The sequence below is a fragment of the Molothrus aeneus genome, chromosome 3 (genome assembly GCF_037042795.1).
Source record: "Molothrus aeneus isolate 106 chromosome 3, BPBGC_Maene_1.0, whole genome shotgun sequence".
NCBI lineage: Eukaryota > Metazoa > Chordata > Aves > Passeriformes > Icteridae > Molothrus > Molothrus aeneus.
The window spans coordinates 31,004,645-31,021,647 of record NC_089648.1 but is presented as its reverse complement, the minus strand read 5'-3'; the positions used below and the strand labels follow the sequence as shown (position 1 = coordinate 31,021,647).

Below are 17,003 nucleotides of genomic sequence, written 5' to 3'. Positions count from 1 at the left end.
AAGTTACTTGATCCGGTTTGCTTTTCTATTCTCTAGCAGCCCCACTTCTCTGCTCTACCTCCCATTATGAGTGTTTCTGGAGACCTTCCCTGTAAAAATCTGTCTTGAAGGAAATTGATTCTTCATTAACCTTGGGAACAAGGGACCTCATTCCCTTTTCCCTGAGAGATAAAGGGTTTTGAGCAAGCAACTTAGACAGGTTACTGATGTGGCATGAGAAGACTCAACAATTTTGGGAGGATAGCTGCTCGCCTGAGACAATTGTATCTGTTTTTACCAGGGCAGCTGACTGATAAAGGGACCCTCAGGAACCTGGGTCCTCCAGTCTGTTTGTGGGCTTGCTTCAGAGAACCAATGCTCAAAAATCACTTCTCTTTGCAGTTCAGGCCACAGAAATAATTTTCAGGTGCCAAAGATTTACTACCTTGTGGCAAACTTCAGAGCATGAGAGCCTGATGTTACAACTGGACTTTAATCTTGTTACCACACTGAATTCCTGCCTGTCTATCCCAAGACAAATGGCAGCATATACTTATGTTTTGCTTGGTCATGGTAAGTTTAAAGGCAGCTTTAGAGGCAAGATACTAATTCTCCAATTATATGCAGAAATCTATTCATCATCTGCCCTTTTAATAATATCTTTGCATCCTTTTTTTTCATCTGTGTCAGCTGTGATGGATGCATCCCTTCTTCAGGTTTTCAGTTCAGTTTCCCATATACTTTCCGGCTGCTGATAGAGAACACTAGAACAGTGGGCTGTGTAACACACAGGGGCAGCCTGGGACTGCTGCCTACCACCCCAGGAGACAGCTGACCAGGAATATTGCACTGATGGGAATCTGTACCCAGCCTCAAAACAGACTTAATTTTCTTTTTGTAGTAATTGTGGTTTCAGTTACAAACTTGGTTTTCCCAATGCCTTTTGCACCATTGTTTGAGGCATAGAGTCCTGCTCACTATTCCATCTTTTGCAAAAACTAGGTTGCAGATGCTTCCAACAGTAGGAGAGGGAAGCAGCTAAGACAGATGAAGGTGTATTTCCTCCTTGCATGACAGTCTTTCAGGTGAAGGTATCTTTGTGGATTGATACAGAGTTATTACCCAGGGCAATTTCAGAATTACTCTTGATCAGCAAATAAGCCTACCTGTTGCTGCATTTTCCTCACAGACCTTCTCTTGCTGAGATCCAAGTAGTCCTTCTGACCCTCTGTTTGAAAGGCTTTCATCTCACATTGATAGGGCCTGACCTCTCATATAGGACCTGACACTGACTGTATAGATAATTAGGAGATCCAGAAAAATGCCCCTGTCCATGCAGAGGTCAAATGGATGATGTGCCACAGAAAAAAACTGTAATGAACTTGCCAGGTTAGAGTCAATTTGCCTCTGTGGAGATGGAATTCTGGACCATCACTGATTTATCATTTGTGGAACCCATATGGAAGTTAATGTGTACCTTCACCACACACTGAGCTCTTCAGGGTATGAAGGGCATCTGGCTAAGTGGTCCATAGTGCATCCCTGTCTCCTAGCCCTTCCCTGTTATCCAACACCAGTTTTCTATGGTCTAAGGAAAATTAAAATAGCATTGACTGTGTTCATCTTGCATCACTATGTGCTGAGCATAAAATACAGTCGGGATATGAACGCATCCTCTAGGAAGAAAATACTTGCCACTGCCAAATAGCAGGGCTTATATTTGTTAACAGTACAGATGTACATTTGTCACACTTATTAAAGAATGAGCAAGTAACTTTTTGTTTGTGAAATTTTATAGTTTTTTGAGAATAATTTGGTTTTATAAGAGTGAAATTACCCTTATCATCATCTGCTGTAGAACTAACACAAGCCTAATTTTTTGTGTGTGCTTAAGTGTAGTGGTAATAATTAATAATTCCCTTGGCTGTAAGAATCTATGGCATTCCCCATTTGAAAAGTATAAAATATATTACAACTTATCACTTAGCAGTTTCTCATGACAAAGAGACTCTTTCTTAAAAGTCTGTTTCCATTCTCATTCTTCAAAGTAAAGCTGTCACATTAGGGATCATTGTGATGTCAGGAAATTTTTGTAGATCCAATGAGAAAAAGATGAATTGTGATCTCATTTAGGTAACACAGATGAATGCTTGATTTTTTTTTCCAAAAAATGCTTCTTTTGCAGTTTTGGAGTGGCAAAGGCAAGACAGGACCACATGTCAGTATCACTTGCTTAAAAAAGAAAGAATAAAACTGAGGAAAGTACTTGTAAATATACTTGTGAATCTTTTATAAGCAGTTTGGATTTTGATAGTTTTCAGTTGACTGTCAAGGATTAGACCTGCTAATAAAGATACAAACTGCCTTCAATAGAACATTCAGGAAATGAAGCTACTTGGGCAGAGAAGTAAGATTTCTTGGGGGTCTGATCATTTCTAAGGATGTTTCCTTCGATGAGGTAACAGTTTATGGATTTCTGTATTTCAGTTCAAGTTCCTAGGACTAAGTGCACAGTTCTTGTTATAGGAGAGCAGTCAAATGGGGTACTAAGTTTTGGTGTCCTGGGAGAGACAAGCTTTAAATACCAGAAATTACTTATTAAGTCTTTCTAATAACAGAAGAGAAGTTGGTTTGACTCTGAACAAGTCTGTAAGGGACTTCATGGATGTCATTCAAATGACTCTTAAAAGGAGAGCATCTTGTAGATGATCAATGATGTGTAGGTTAATTCTAATAACAGGGAAAATGGAAGGATATCATTATGTATTATTGGCATAAAAATACAGATTAGGTGGATGAATATATATAAAAATGGTTCATATGTACAGATTACATGGATGCATTCCTATAAGAACAGTTGCATTCTATTTAAAAAAGCAAACTATTTGTGTATAGTTTGTGCAGTTACAGTCACTCAAGGGTATGTGACAATGAACAAGAAAGGAGCAGATTTATAGCCTTTACCCCTAGACAGAAGATGTGCATGTCCTGTAACTAAAATAAGACCAGTGAGGATCAAGGAAATACTAAGATCAATTATACAATGCTTATTTGGCCAGTATTTTTCAGTGATTGTTCTTCTAAAAATGGGAGTGAGAGAGAGAGATCAATTATTTCCCTGAGTTTTATCTCAGAGGAGTGAAGGATAGAATTCTTATCAAGAGGCAGCTGCTGTCTCTCCTCACACTGCACCTAATTTCTTACTTACAGCTGTTCCTCTTAGAAAGAATGTGGCTTTGAAATAATCTAGAACCTGGCTATCAAAGTTCAGTGACTGAATTTCAGCAAGGGAAAGTAGGCAAACCCAAACTTTTCCATGTTTTCAGGAATTGAAGTGAATTTCTAAGACTGTTGTGGTATATACAGATAACAAGAAGCTGACAATAGAGTCAGAAAAAGCATTTTGTCACTTGTGCAGCTAAACATTTATTTTTGTTATTTTAACACTTGCTTGAATTGGATCAGGATATTTGCCAAAGGCAGTCTGATAATATTTTGGAGTGAGGCTGTGATGATCTACCACATAACTTGTCTGATATGAGATGAAACTAAGTGCTGTGTGTGTGGGCAGAGGGGGAACTACTGAAATGTGCTGAGACAGGCTGACAACGGGGATGGATGTGGCGGGTTTTGCAGGCATTATGACAAAGCATTGTTCTTAACAGGGATTTTAACGCAGATAGAAGTTGCAATGCCAGTATTAAAGAAGAGCTCCTTGAAGTGCTGGGAGAGGCAGGAAGGCACTTGTTTGCAAACAGCTTGAGGAAAGCAGTCAGCACTGTGGGTAAATTGAGGCAGGCCAGTTGAGAGAGATCAGCCAAGGTGAGGATGTTAAAACTTCAGCTCACTCTACTACAGAGAAAATTATTTTGCATGGATAGTACAGCTGAAGCCTCTTTCCCCTCTTTTCCTTCTTTCCCTTTTTTTCTCTTTTTCTTCCTCTTCCCCCTTTGTCTCTTCTCTTATGTGGTAAAGAATTAGAGTACACTGAAGGAGGATAGTAAGGGAAGATAATAGGAGGGAAAGGAAATGACTGAAATGAATGTAACGATGTCACAGGTAGATTAGATCAGAAAACACAGATTAGAGATTAGAATATTTTTCTTTTGGGGAAAAATGTGATTTTGGGCAGGAAAGAGTTTGGACTAAAGATGATTGTTACTTTATTTATCTTTTCTAAGTAGGAACTGATAAGGTGTGTTGCAGGGAGACACAAATGGCAGGAGGAATTAATGAACAACTTGAAACTGAAGAGAATCTTACTGAGGAGTTGTTTGGTTAGGACTATAGAGGAACTGAAAAACAGAATAATTTTGTCGTGACTTATGCGATTTCCTTTTAATCTCCTTGTCTGTCCAATTTCATTTGAATTTGAAAATAATTGAGGCATCAAAGTAATGTGCCTTTTGAAGTTCTATGCAACTTTTTATAAACAGTAGGTATCTGCCATTTTTTTCCACCTCTAGAACTAGTGGATGGAAAAGGGAGTTTGTGGAGATGGCATAAATTAAGGGAAGGCTGCTGTTAAGGTGTTGCATGGATATGGATTCACAAGGTTTTAAGACAGGTGTGAGCTTCTAAGACTTGGAGAAAAAGAGCTGGTGGAAAAGAAGTTTTCTGTTGAGCTCAATTTTCCATTGTGCTTTAGAGGGCAAGTTCTCACTCATATTTTGTTACCTCTGGTAAGCACTCATGGAAGATTGATTGTTAGGGTTTGTCTAGGGAAAGGGGCAGTTCTTGTTTTTATTGTGCTTCTTTTTATTTGTTTCACTTTCTTTAATGTTAACTCTTTCTTTAGAGGAGGGACAATGAGACACTCTACCAAATTGTCTGCATTGATAAAAACATACTGGTGTTCTGGTTCATATGGTTTTGCTGAAGACCTGATAGGCCTGTAGTGGTGCTACTCTAAAAAGATGGAAAAAATTTCTGTATGAAATTCTCATAAAGTGAGGTTAATGCATTTTTAGAGGACTGGAGGTAAGTTTGTTTCTCCAACTTTAGTCTTGTTTTGTTCTTTTCCTGTGAAAGCTGGTAAATGCACTGGGAAGTGCATTTACAAGTAGAAATGCTGTGCTATGGCCCAATAGGGTCCTGGAAAAAGACACCTCCAACATTCAGCTTTTGTGCCATGATGGCATTTTCCAATTACTCTTCACCTAAAGCTAGAAGCAGTATCTGCTGCACAGTTAAGGAATTGCATTGTATTTCTGTGCATTTCGACCCTTGGCTTAGTGTCTTTGCTTCTCCAGGCATTTTCTGTGAGATTTCTTACACCCTTGTAAATCTAAGAGTCCTTTATCCTTGTCCTGTGGTAGCTTGGAGAGAAGACTCAGGCTGTGCCTGTCCAGAAGTAGACTGCTTGCAGCATCTTATCCTGTGCCTCAGGCAACATTGTGCAGACAGACTCAGTCAAGAGGGATGTGTGAACTCGTGTGGATATATTTCTGGGTTTTGTTCCTCCCTTTCAATACAATCTTTTTAGTGCTGAGCTAATTATGTAGTCTCAGTTTTACTGTTGAGTTAGAGTACCTGATCAACTTTCCAACTGTAAAACAGTTTGAAAATCAAATGTAGCTTACATGCAAGACCCAACAAAATTAGAAGTGTTAAGTACGTTTTGGCAGTTCACTTTTATTATGCCCAGTCCTCAAATGTACCAGCAGACAATCATCTGAATGTTAGTTATTTTTCACATGCTTATGTGATCACACAAAAAGTACATGCTAAAAAGAAGCAGATGGTGACAGATGGGGAAGGTTGAATAAGGTGGTTTTGGAAACCTAGAAAAATGCACTTCTGTAATAGTGTAAAAATAAAAATTCTTTGATCGCCAAGTTAGAATGAACAAAATTGAGAGCCCTCCCCACCACCCCCCCAAGAAAAAAACTCAATCCAAAACTTTACTGATAAAAAGAAATGGAACTTGTGAGTGTTCAATATATATTTAGCAAAGTATGTTGTATAGTGTTGTTTTGTCCAAGGATAGAACATTAATTTTTATCAGCCAGAGACTTAGAAAGGTGGTAGTTTTATTCTTTCTTTCTTTTAAAATGATGAATTCAAATCAATTGTGTTCCATGCTCAAAGAATGCTGTCAAAAAGGTCATTTTTTATAATAATACATTGGCAGTGTTGCAGGTTATGATAATATTTTTCTTCTGATGTCACAAAAAGCTTTTAACCCTCTTATTGTAATCATAAATAAATTGCATGTGTAATGAGAATATCTGTAGGACCAGAGCTGATTTGTAACAGGCAGCATTACCTCTTTCTCATACAAGCAAATGTAAAGCTAAGTAAATAGAGAAGGTCTAATCAACAACAAAAGAATCATCTTTTGTGTGGACCCCATCTAAGGATGTGCCTTACTATGAGGGTTCAAGGTTTGCTTATTCATTTGCATTAATTTAATGAAATCTCAACATTTGTATCTATTGAGTTATATAAAAAAAATAAAGTTTCTTTTAAAAAAATTCAATTATGAAATTTATTTTATTCAATAAAATAATAAAGTCTCTAACCTGATGAATATTAATTGCCAAGTCTTCTACCAACACTGATGAAATTATTTTTTGTTTTTGTATTTCAGTAGGTGTTTGTCTTAACTTACAGCATGAGGTGTTACTGTTTCCTGGTGAGGCAGAATGCTCTGCTTAAAAACCAAAAAGCCTCAACTTCTAATAACCTGTTCTGATATTCTTGAAAGTTAGTTTGCTCAGTACCTGAACAGTGTAGTTATGCTGTTGTGTTTTGCTTAACTGATTTTTCTTTTGGCTTCAGAAGGATAGTTGAAATTTATTTTCTCTATGTTTACCTAGATGCTTCATGCATAATCTGATTCTTAGCAGAGGCACAATAGAATTTATTTTACCTGTGGAAGAGTTGTTTAGTGTTGGCTTGTGCTCTTGAACAGCTGTCTGTTGTATATTTGGCAACATTTTGTTTCTGGGTGAGGACCAGTGAAGGGGGGAGAGGAGGAATAGCAGCTATGCTTGAAAATATTTTCCCTTCTGATTTATGGGAGGTTCACAATAAGGAATTTTCTCTTTACACTAGAGTTCCAAGCCTCAGATTATTTTTTTACATTGTGAGGAAATGAAAATGCAAGAAGTTGTTTTACCTTGAAGTGCTCGCATCTCATGAAAATTCAAATTTGGTCTTTTTTTTCGGTTTGGTTATCGCTTATCAGGTTTTAGTGTCCCACATTCTGTCATCTTACGATCCTAAGTCATCAAAAATGCTGGTGACTTGAATTTCAGCACTTTTGTCAGCTTGGTATTGCCAGTGGGCCCTTGAGATGGAAATGATGAAAGGTAGACAAGGCAGGGTATCCAGAGCAGAACATCATTTATTGGCAATAACTGTTACCAGGATCAAAAACCTGGGGAGCATTTAGATGAGAGTAGGAAAGCATGGCTTTGTTACACAGACAGAAGAATTGCTGCAACATCAGATAAATTAGCACAAAAATTAGACTTTCTCCTGGAAGCAGTTAACCAATGTAATAAGAATTTGTGTTTTCATGCTACCTGGGTAATCTCACCAGTCACAAAAATCAGTTGTCCACATGCAGTATCAGACTTCTCAAGGGAAAAGATGTAAAAATATGCAAAAATAATGAGACAAACAGAATACTAGGAAAGAAGTTAGCTCAACACTGCCTGTAAACAAACTTTTGTATTCAAACCAGAACTTTAAGCAGAGAGCAATTTTCTAATAAAATACATTTTTTTGGTAAAAAAAAAGCAAAGACTGTCTCAATAACATTGCTTAACAATTTTTCATTAATTTTCATGTAATCAATAGAAACCTTATTTCCATCTCAGCAAAAGCCTTTAGTTTTTCTGAGAGTAAAGAGGCATAAACAAAAGCTGAGCAAGTGCCTTTTAACATCAGTAAATTTTCAAAGTAATTTCAGCAAGAAAGAGCAACTAGAAAGACATATCACAGTATTATCATTCTTTATTACTTCTTACATGTCTTGCATCTTATGGCAGTGTATGTTTTAGAGACTATTGCTAGTGCAGTGATAATTAATACAGATATGAGCAGGTCTGCAGATTTTCCTCTAATGGTGGAGTGGGTAGAGTTGTGAGAGACGAGTGCCATCTTTTTGTAGGCTGAAATAATATTTTCCTTTTATTTCCTGGCCTCCTATGAAAGGTTTGTTTTGAGGGGTCTTTTTAATGTGATGTGGTTGTTTTCTTGGCTTTTTTTTTCCCTAGTGTTACCATTGGTTTCTTACAGCCCTTGTTAGAATACTCCTTTTCATGTGCAGTAACTTAACTACTTTTTTCTTTTATTTTCTTATTTTCTAATTTTGAATTTTACTGAAATCTGTCTCTTCTAGGAGGTTAAGTGCATTAATTAGTATTGCATGCTCTTTACCCTAGGAAGCTTTGCTTAATTCACATTTATACCAGAATATACTACTTCTGATACAGCATGTGTGCCAGCAAACAAAATTCGGTTTGCTGTGTCTTTTTTAGGGGTACATAAGAAAAAGCGAGGTGAGATGGGCAAAATCTCAAATATAAAAGTGTAAGAGGAAGATAGTTTACATTTGGGCCAGAAGTAAAAAAAAGTGCAAACTAGATACAAAATGGAGAAAAACTACCTGCAAAAATTAGAGCATTGAAAAATCTCAGCTATTTCCCAGGGTATCTATAACCTTGACATTTTGTCTTTTCAGTTGTGTATAACAAAAGGAGTAAACATTCATTTAAGTGTTTTTTTCACTATTGATGCAGCAACACTTCACTTTTCATACTAAGATACAGTTATAGTAACTGAATTGTGTAATTTTTGGTGAACAAACCCTTCTGCAGGATGCATTTTCATATATCTGGGTAAAAGTCTGTGTCTATAAAGATGTGTACATTACCTTTGTTTGTTAGTCTTAGATTGTAAACTTTCTCATTGTTGTAGTTGTTACCACAATTGATAGAAAGTTCTAGCAAATGGACTTTCTAACTTCTGTTGAAGAATACGTGGGTGCGTATTTGTTAACAGACCAACAACTATAGCAATAAAAATGTGTGAAGGGTTACCAGGAATGCTTAGGGAACATAAACTCCACCTGAACTGTAAGGTTAATTGAAAACACTTTTCCCCCCTTAAATTAACACTACATTGGTGTATCAAAGTTCTCAGTTTTCTTTCACAACATAGGTGAAGACAGTTTGTTTAGATGTTTAAATATTTTCCCATCTGTTCTGTCAAAATTATTGATTGAGCAACAAGTTACTTCTAATGTCTATCTAAAGGTCTATATCTAATAGATTAGGAGAAACATTAATAGGTCAAAAATGTAATGGCTTTTCCAGTAAGTTGCCTTGATTACCTAGCTCAAAGTATGAGTCCAATATTTTGATATTGTTCTTCTAGAGATAAAACCCAATGCAGACAACCCTTTGTATAGGATTGACAATGAATTTTACAAAGGCTTTCATGCTCAAGGTGACTGCAAACACACTGTCTGTGTTTGCAGAGTCCAGAAGTTACAGCAACTAATTACCATTTAGAGGTGTGTGGGAAATACAGCTCTGGATGGTGTGAATTTCTTCTGTACAGCCAAAAATCTTCCAGATGCTGCTCATCAGGGATGCTGTATTTCAAGAAAATGCAATAAAGACAGGATTAAGGGATTTTCTACATTGAGCTCAGTTTGTCTGAAGTAGTCACACCTCACTCAGTGTTCTGTGATTAGTAAAGTATAGGAGAATTCTAGTTTCCACCTAGGTCAAGTGGAAGTACACCTGTTATACTGCTGGCTCACCTTCCAAAAAATTTATTTTCACAGAAACTTGTAAAAGCATTGTGTATGTATTAACTTCTCTTTGACATTCAGTTGTCTGCTTCCTATATCTCTGCCCCAAGCCCTTGTAAATAGGAGTTTGCAGATGTGTCTCAAGCTGTTGCTTCAAAAAAACCTTTCACCTCTTAGCTACTGAAGCAATAAAGATAATAAAAGATATATTTTCACTGGTTTTCACCATAAAATTAAATGGACATCAAATTCTGTGGACTCTGTGTTAGGCTCTTAAAGGAGTGAGATGCATAAAGTAAAGGACCTGGAGATGTGTTGACTAATAAACCTAAAGATTAAAATCTACAGCCACTGGTGAAATAAAGGAAGAAGTAATTTCTGTGAGTTTTGTTTTCTGGGAAAGAGAAAACTTCCAGTGGTAGTAACAATCTTTTTTTCAAGTACAAGACAGTGTGCTTCTCAGCATTGGGGTACGATAGATAAGGTAGTGCATTTTTTGGGCAATAAATGTAAATACACGAGTATTTTTCTTCATTGATCTGTAATTACTTGCCAAAAAAAAAGAATTATTATGTGTAAGGGGAAAACATTATTGAATTATCGTGATCTTAACAGTCCTGCAGAATGTTTGTGTTGTCTTAATCATCACAAAGGCAAAGGTTGGTCTGTGAACTGAACTGTTCATTTTGTACATAGGGCTTTACAGGCTGCTCTGTGTACAAAGCACTGTCCCATTTTATACTTGGTCACTGCCAGAGATACTCTCCAGAAACCCCAAGGTGTGCAGGGACAGTGGAATCACTACAGAATACTTTGTTTTGCCTTGTTTACTGCTATCTCAGTAAATTGAAAAAAATTTAAATTTGAATTGTGGCGTTTTGAGCACCATACAAATGAAAATTTTAAGGTGAATAAATAGCTCTCCCTTAGCTGAAGCTCTAATGTTGTCCAAAGCCTCTAAAAGATCCATAAAAGCACTTAAGTACCTGCAAATGCCTGGCAGCTGATGCCTGGCTAATGTTTCTTGCTTGTTAGAAAGTGTGTGTATTACTTAACCTTTTGCATATTTATATAAGAAGAGAAAATACAAACTTCAGTGGCACCTCTGCAGCTGTTTTTAAAAAGCACCTGTATGAACCCAGGCTGTGTCCTTGCTCTGCAGGTGTAGGTGTGAGATAGAGGAGCTACAGTGCCTGTAAAACTGTACTGCTTTCAGTGCAGCAATGAGTTTGTGCCCTCTTTGGAACCCTGTTATACTGCTGGAGGGCTTCAGAGAAATGCAGGTTGGGAAGAGAAGCAGGGCCTCAATCTTCACCCTAAGTGAGCACAGCTGTTACAGCTGTCTGTGTGTGCAGGGAAAACTGGCAGAGGCTCTGTAACTTCTGTGCCAGTGTAACTTTGGGGTACAGATTGGCAAGCATTTCTTTCTGCAGCAATGCCACACCTGATGCTGCCCATGTTCTCACTTGTGCTACTGCAACTGTTCACATGGTAATTGAGTGGCTTAGGGCAGAAAACTTGATTCAGTTGAAAAATAATCTAGGGTGAAACCTTTTCCCCATTTATTTTCTAATGTCTGATGTAGTGTGTTGCATAGTTTTGACAAGGTAAGGGAAGCTGTGGTGAGAGAAGAGAAACAAGAGCCTGGATTAGGCTGGCACTGCCTCTGAAAGAGCCAGTTGTTGAACTAGAGCTCTGAAAACAACTGGAGTAAGATTTCCCCAAGTTGTAAAAATGATGGCAATTTTTTATTTCCCATGATCTGTGGTATCATCCAGACTGAACTGCAGTCAGTCCACCTGCTTTGCTCAGTGATGGGAAGTCACCTGGGAACAGTGATTATGTCAGGAGTAGATGACTGTAAATGTTATCCACACACTGATGTCACATTGTGCTGGAGCTCTTGTCTCCTAAGACCTCTCCTAGATCTTGGCTTGGATTTTGGCACCCCATGTATGTGAGGAGGATGAAGGAAGGGAAATCATAAATTTGAATGATCTGATTATTTAAACAAATTTTGTGGAAGAAAACAAGTCCATCTTTTCTGTGTGGAAACACACCTGACTTGAGTATGTAGTCAGTGTAGGTGCTCTTTCTGAGCTCGTGAGTTCTGTGTGACCCTTGTGTTGTACTGCCAGGAAATATCAATTGCTTTACAGCAGGTACAGAGTGGTTGACCCTGTGCCCTCTACAATGATTTTGGTGGGCCTGCTGCCTGTCCTGCTGTGACCATGAAGGGATTTGGTTGTTAGTGCAGGGCATTTGCTTAAAGATAGGTTTGAGGGTCCTTATAGCAAGGGACAAGCATTGACTAGTGGTGGAGGCAGCTCTTAAGGGCAGCACACAGAATCCAAGATCAAATTGTCCATGGTGTCTGTGTCTGGCTAGGTGCTTAGCCTGGTACCCCATATATACAAGATATCCCACAGCTACTGGAGAGACAGCAGGATCACTCCTCACAACCAAAGGAGACTTTTCTAAAAGCAGGATCTACTTCATGGTGGGCAAAAGATTGACTTGTTTGTAGGTACAAAGACTGCAGCTACATGTTATGTTCGTTTTAGCTCTGAGTTGAAACTTTCTTCACCTATGTTCAGTGTGATTGAAACCAAATCCCTCAAATCCAAGAACTGTTTGGAAAGGATTCTGTAATGCTAGGGCAGTGTGGACAGACATGTTCTCATGCCTGCCCTAACATTTGCTTGTAGGAGCTGCTGGACTCCAGCACTTCACTTATTTTGATTTGATACAGTCTACAAAACCTGTTTCTAAACACCATGAAGATTAGAAATTTCTTAAGGGAAATAATTATGCATCTTCCTTGTGAATGCATTATGCACAATTTTATTACATTTATATTAAAATTAGTTGAGATGTATTTTGCTTTATTTACACTATTTTCAGGCTGTTTTGCTTTTGCCTAAATGAAACCATTTTGATGCTCTTGCTTGTCTGGCTGGCTGTAAACCAGGTATTTAAACAAAAATAAAGAGTTGCCAGTTTTGCCAGCTGGGGATGAGAACCCGGCTGGTGATATGTGGGTTTGGGAGGCAGTTAATCCAGCTTTTATGCTTTTTTATGATTTTATGTAAAAAGAGGTTAAAAATCACATTTGGCTCTTTCTTTGTACCACTGCTTTGTTGCTGTTGTGGGAATGCAGCAAAAGGTTGTTCATACTTTTTATTATTATTAGGTAAAGTCCTGCATAAATTACGTAAAGCTGCAAATACAATTTGCTCAAGCTATTGGCCATGTGATTTGCCTTGTTCAGAGAATACTGTTTTATTTTCCTGTTGTCTTCTTTTATAAACCACACATGCAAACCACACCTCAGCTTACTCATGAAAAGAATCTACCACTGTCTCACAATTTTATGTGTTTTGCTAGCTTCCAAAGAAAAGACTAACTGTACAGATGAGAAAAACAGTAACAGTGCTAATAGCTATAGCAGAAAAATATATAATGCTTTTATTCTGTGGCAGAAGAAGTGGTGATTTAAAGACAAGAGTCACAGATTTTATATACAGTTTTTCGGCAAATAGCTTGCAATATGCTCCAACTCATAAAACATTTAATTAATTTTAAAATGCAAGAGTTATTTTAGTTAGTTTTGTCATATGTACTTATTCAGATAATTTGTTGTATTTTACACTTTCCAAAATTTCACTTTCTATTTGGAAATATCAATGATGTAATGAGTCTGTTTGTTTTGGCACAGTTGTAAATCATATGTGTTAATGTGTTAATATTTATGATTTTTTAATCTTATATACACAAGAAGGATTTTTAATATACTTCTTTTCCTCATGTTTCTGCTGCTAATCCTTAAGAACAGTGAAAAGTAGCAGTATGAATGCATTAATTACTGTGTGATTTCCAAACATTTTCCAAAATTGCCATAGTGGATGAGACTGCATGTTGCTTCTGCTGACAGCCATCCCAGATACTTGAGAGCAGGCTTGGTTTTACTGGGAGAGCAAGAGGAGAGGCGCCTAAAGGAGCTCAACGCCCCTCTATTACACATTTTAGACAACTGCAAGATAATCTACTTATGGATAAAATCATTTCTGATCTTGTAGAGGGTGCCTTATTCTTTAAAGACTGAAAGATTTACTTTCACTACCAAGTATCTAAATTACTGTTTCTGTATGTCTGCTTACAGCTTGAATCTGGAGGAGCTCTTTGTGATGGTGATTTCATGTGTCTGTGTGTTGTAAAAAGTATCTTGTTTTCTGGGGATTGATTTGTTGTTGGTTTGTTCTTTTTTATAAAATCAGTCACAGGGTGCTGCCTTTCAGAATTAGCCTTCAGTGATACAGTAACAATTCTCTATAAAGAATTATTTACATTCTTTACAATGCATTTCTACTCTATTAGTTGCATTTCTTTGAATTTTCTGTTTGTTATTTTGAGGTCTTTTGTTTCTTGTTTTAAAGTTTTTTGATAGCTCTTCTGCAGCAAATATTGGCTATTTGACACACACAGTTGTAATGCTGTTTTAAGATTTCTTGACTTCTGTTTTAAGATTTCTTGACTTCTGTTTCGTCTTTTTTGTATGAAGAGGCATGATCTACTAGAAATTTATAGAAATTGGAATGATATATTCAGTAACCTTCAATTTCCTTATTGCTTATAATTTCTATGGCTGAATGCTGCTGTTATGTTGTCTCCATGTCTGCAGTTTAATATGAAGGTGCATTAAAGTCAAGACACACTGCTTAAATTTCTTATTCCAGTTCTCTGGCACTGCTGGGAGAAGGGCTGTGGAATAAGTTATTTTTGGGTACATGACATTGTTGACATTATGTTAACAAATTGCATAAACTTGACCAGCTTCTGTGTTTATATGATACCCTATAAGCATTGTTTTGTAATAAACACTACTGTATAAACACTGCTGTGGTTTCTTGCATTGGTTCAGCTGTTAGGACTATTTAATGGAATGAAATGAAGCTGGCAGGAGAAAGGCAATGAGGACTCTAAACAAAGATCATAAAGAAACTAAACTCATCTTGATAAGATTAAGGTGGTTCTAAATTGGAGACTTTAGACAGGTGGGGTAAAAGAGAGGGAATTGGCTGAGCAAGCAGATGCTTAACACTTCTAACTGAGGCACTAGTGTCCAGGTAGTACCTGTAGATAGTGTCTCTTCCTAAAGCTGAGGACGATATAAATGGCCTGGTAGAGGACATAGGAAAGGGTAAAAAAAGAAGTCATGATTGTTTGGAGCAGGTAATTGTCAAATTTTAATTTTGCTTTTAGCAGTGCAGTGCCTGGCAAGCCTGGAATTTCAGTGAGCTCAGGTGTGTGAGTCAGTGCTGCAGTTTTGAGTCAGGTTCTGAGAGTCCTTTAAGCATACTCTGGAAATAAAGTCTCAGAAACACATTCATATAGAGGTGCATCAAACAGACTGAAATGATGGTGTATGAAAGAGTTTATGTCTTAAAGATGCTTTTGGTTTCTGTCACAGGTGTTAGAAGATAATGACTATGGCCGTGCAGTGGACTGGTGGGGATTAGGAGTTGTCATGTATGAGATGATGTGTGGGAGATTACCCTTCTACAACCAAGATCATGAGAAACTATTTGAACTGATATTAATGGAGGACATAAAATTTCCTCGAACTCTATCTGCAGATGCAAAATCGTTATTATCAGGTCTACTGATCAAGGATCCAAATAAACGGTAAGTGAAAATAATTGGCTACACAGGCATAATAAATGCTCTAATTGTGCTGGGTAATGTAAAAATGGGTCTGTGGTGCCTGGTCTTCCTGGCTGAATGAGCTGTCAGTCACAGGACAGGGTTGTACACAGCCCTACAGTTTCAGATTTCCATTTTTTCAGTCCAGAAGTAATTTACAACATGAATTTAACCAGCAAAAGGAAGAAAAGCTTGTGGAAGACAAACTTTTTAAATCATTCACAGCAAACACAGGGATCTCTTCAGGTTAAGAGTGCGCACTGGAACAAAGGGAAAGATCTCAATTGTTTTTCCCACTATAACTTAACCCTGAGTTCACCGCAGTTTCTCATGGAGACTGTAGCACTTGTTCCTGGTGATGGTGATGGCAGGAGAGGTGCATAGGCAGCCACAGCTACATTTATTAGGGCACATAAATAAATCACATGTTAGACCATTAAACAAGTAATTTGTTAAAGAATACAACTGGAATGAAATTTAAAGGAGCAGTTTGAAAGCAAGTGTCACCCAGCTGCTGTCTGTGCCCTGCCTGTGGTGGGCTTTTCCCTCTGGAATAGTTGCTCAGGAGAGCCATTTTCCAGTGGCTCCAGTGCTGGACCAGCAGTGTCCAGTCTTCCGTGGCTCCAAAATCTCTGACTTTGTAAATCAGTGGGATTTGTCTGTAGTTATCTTTTTCCTCCCCAATATCTTTGTCATTCTTGTGACGCTCTTGGCATGTTTTGGGGCAGCAGATTTTGTCTGCCTGTTCCCTAGTCCTCCTTCAGCTGCTGCTTGTTCTCAAGAAGTTTTGAGTCGTGGGCATTGCCTGCAGGCACTCAGGGCAGGACTGGTTTCTCCAAGGGATTTGCCAGGATGCAGCCAAGTGCAGCAGGCAGGACAGAAGAAGTGGTCAGCTTGTCTGCTCCAGCTCAACTTATCTGTGCAGGAATAGCAAACTGTGACCAGCCAGCCACATACAGGCAGAGTAGAGTAAAACTGTGTTTCTGTAGCAACTCCTAATGCTTTTGAACCTCCTAACAATCTGACCCATCAAATATATTAACCTTTAGAATTGGAAAGATGCTTCCTTGTAAATTATCTTTGCAGACAGTAGTGTTTATTACAGACTTATATTTAGAAGCTTATTTATATTCAAGTTCTTGTGCTAGTTAATGCTAAATAGGGAGGAATGGAGATTAACACAACTCAGCCTTTTTGTGAGCAGCTAGAAGATATTGAGAGAAGTCTGGGGAATGAAGGCTAGTTCCCATGTTTTGCCAAGATGTAGAGAATTTTACAATGAGTAGTTGAGAAACAAGGAGGAATACAGCTTGAAAATTAGAATAACTTGACACTCAGTTATTGCAAGACTGACGTAGTAGTCCAGAATATTTTTGAAATTTGGCAGCAGGGTAATACCAAAACAGACTTTTTTCTTGGTTGTGGAAATTATTCCTCTGTACAATAAATGCTTTAGAAATGAATTTATCTTACTTAAATGCTTGCCTTTAGAATTTGTCTTTATATCTTTAGCAGTTCTTTTTAATGAAACACACACCGTTTTTGTCAC

At 37.7% G+C, this 17,003-nt stretch overlaps 1 protein-coding gene across 1 annotated transcript in view; it reads left to right on the top strand.

Annotated features, from left to right (window-relative positions):
- AKT3 (AKT serine/threonine kinase 3) overlaps positions 1–17,003 on the top strand; it is a 152,845-nt gene that overhangs the window by 115,835 nt on the left and 20,007 nt on the right. Inside the window, exon 11 of the mRNA XM_066546605.1 lies at positions 15,222–15,436. Within this exon, the coding sequence (XP_066402702.1) occupies positions 15,222–15,436 (215 nt within the window). The remainder of the gene's footprint in view (positions 1–15,221; positions 15,437–17,003) is intronic.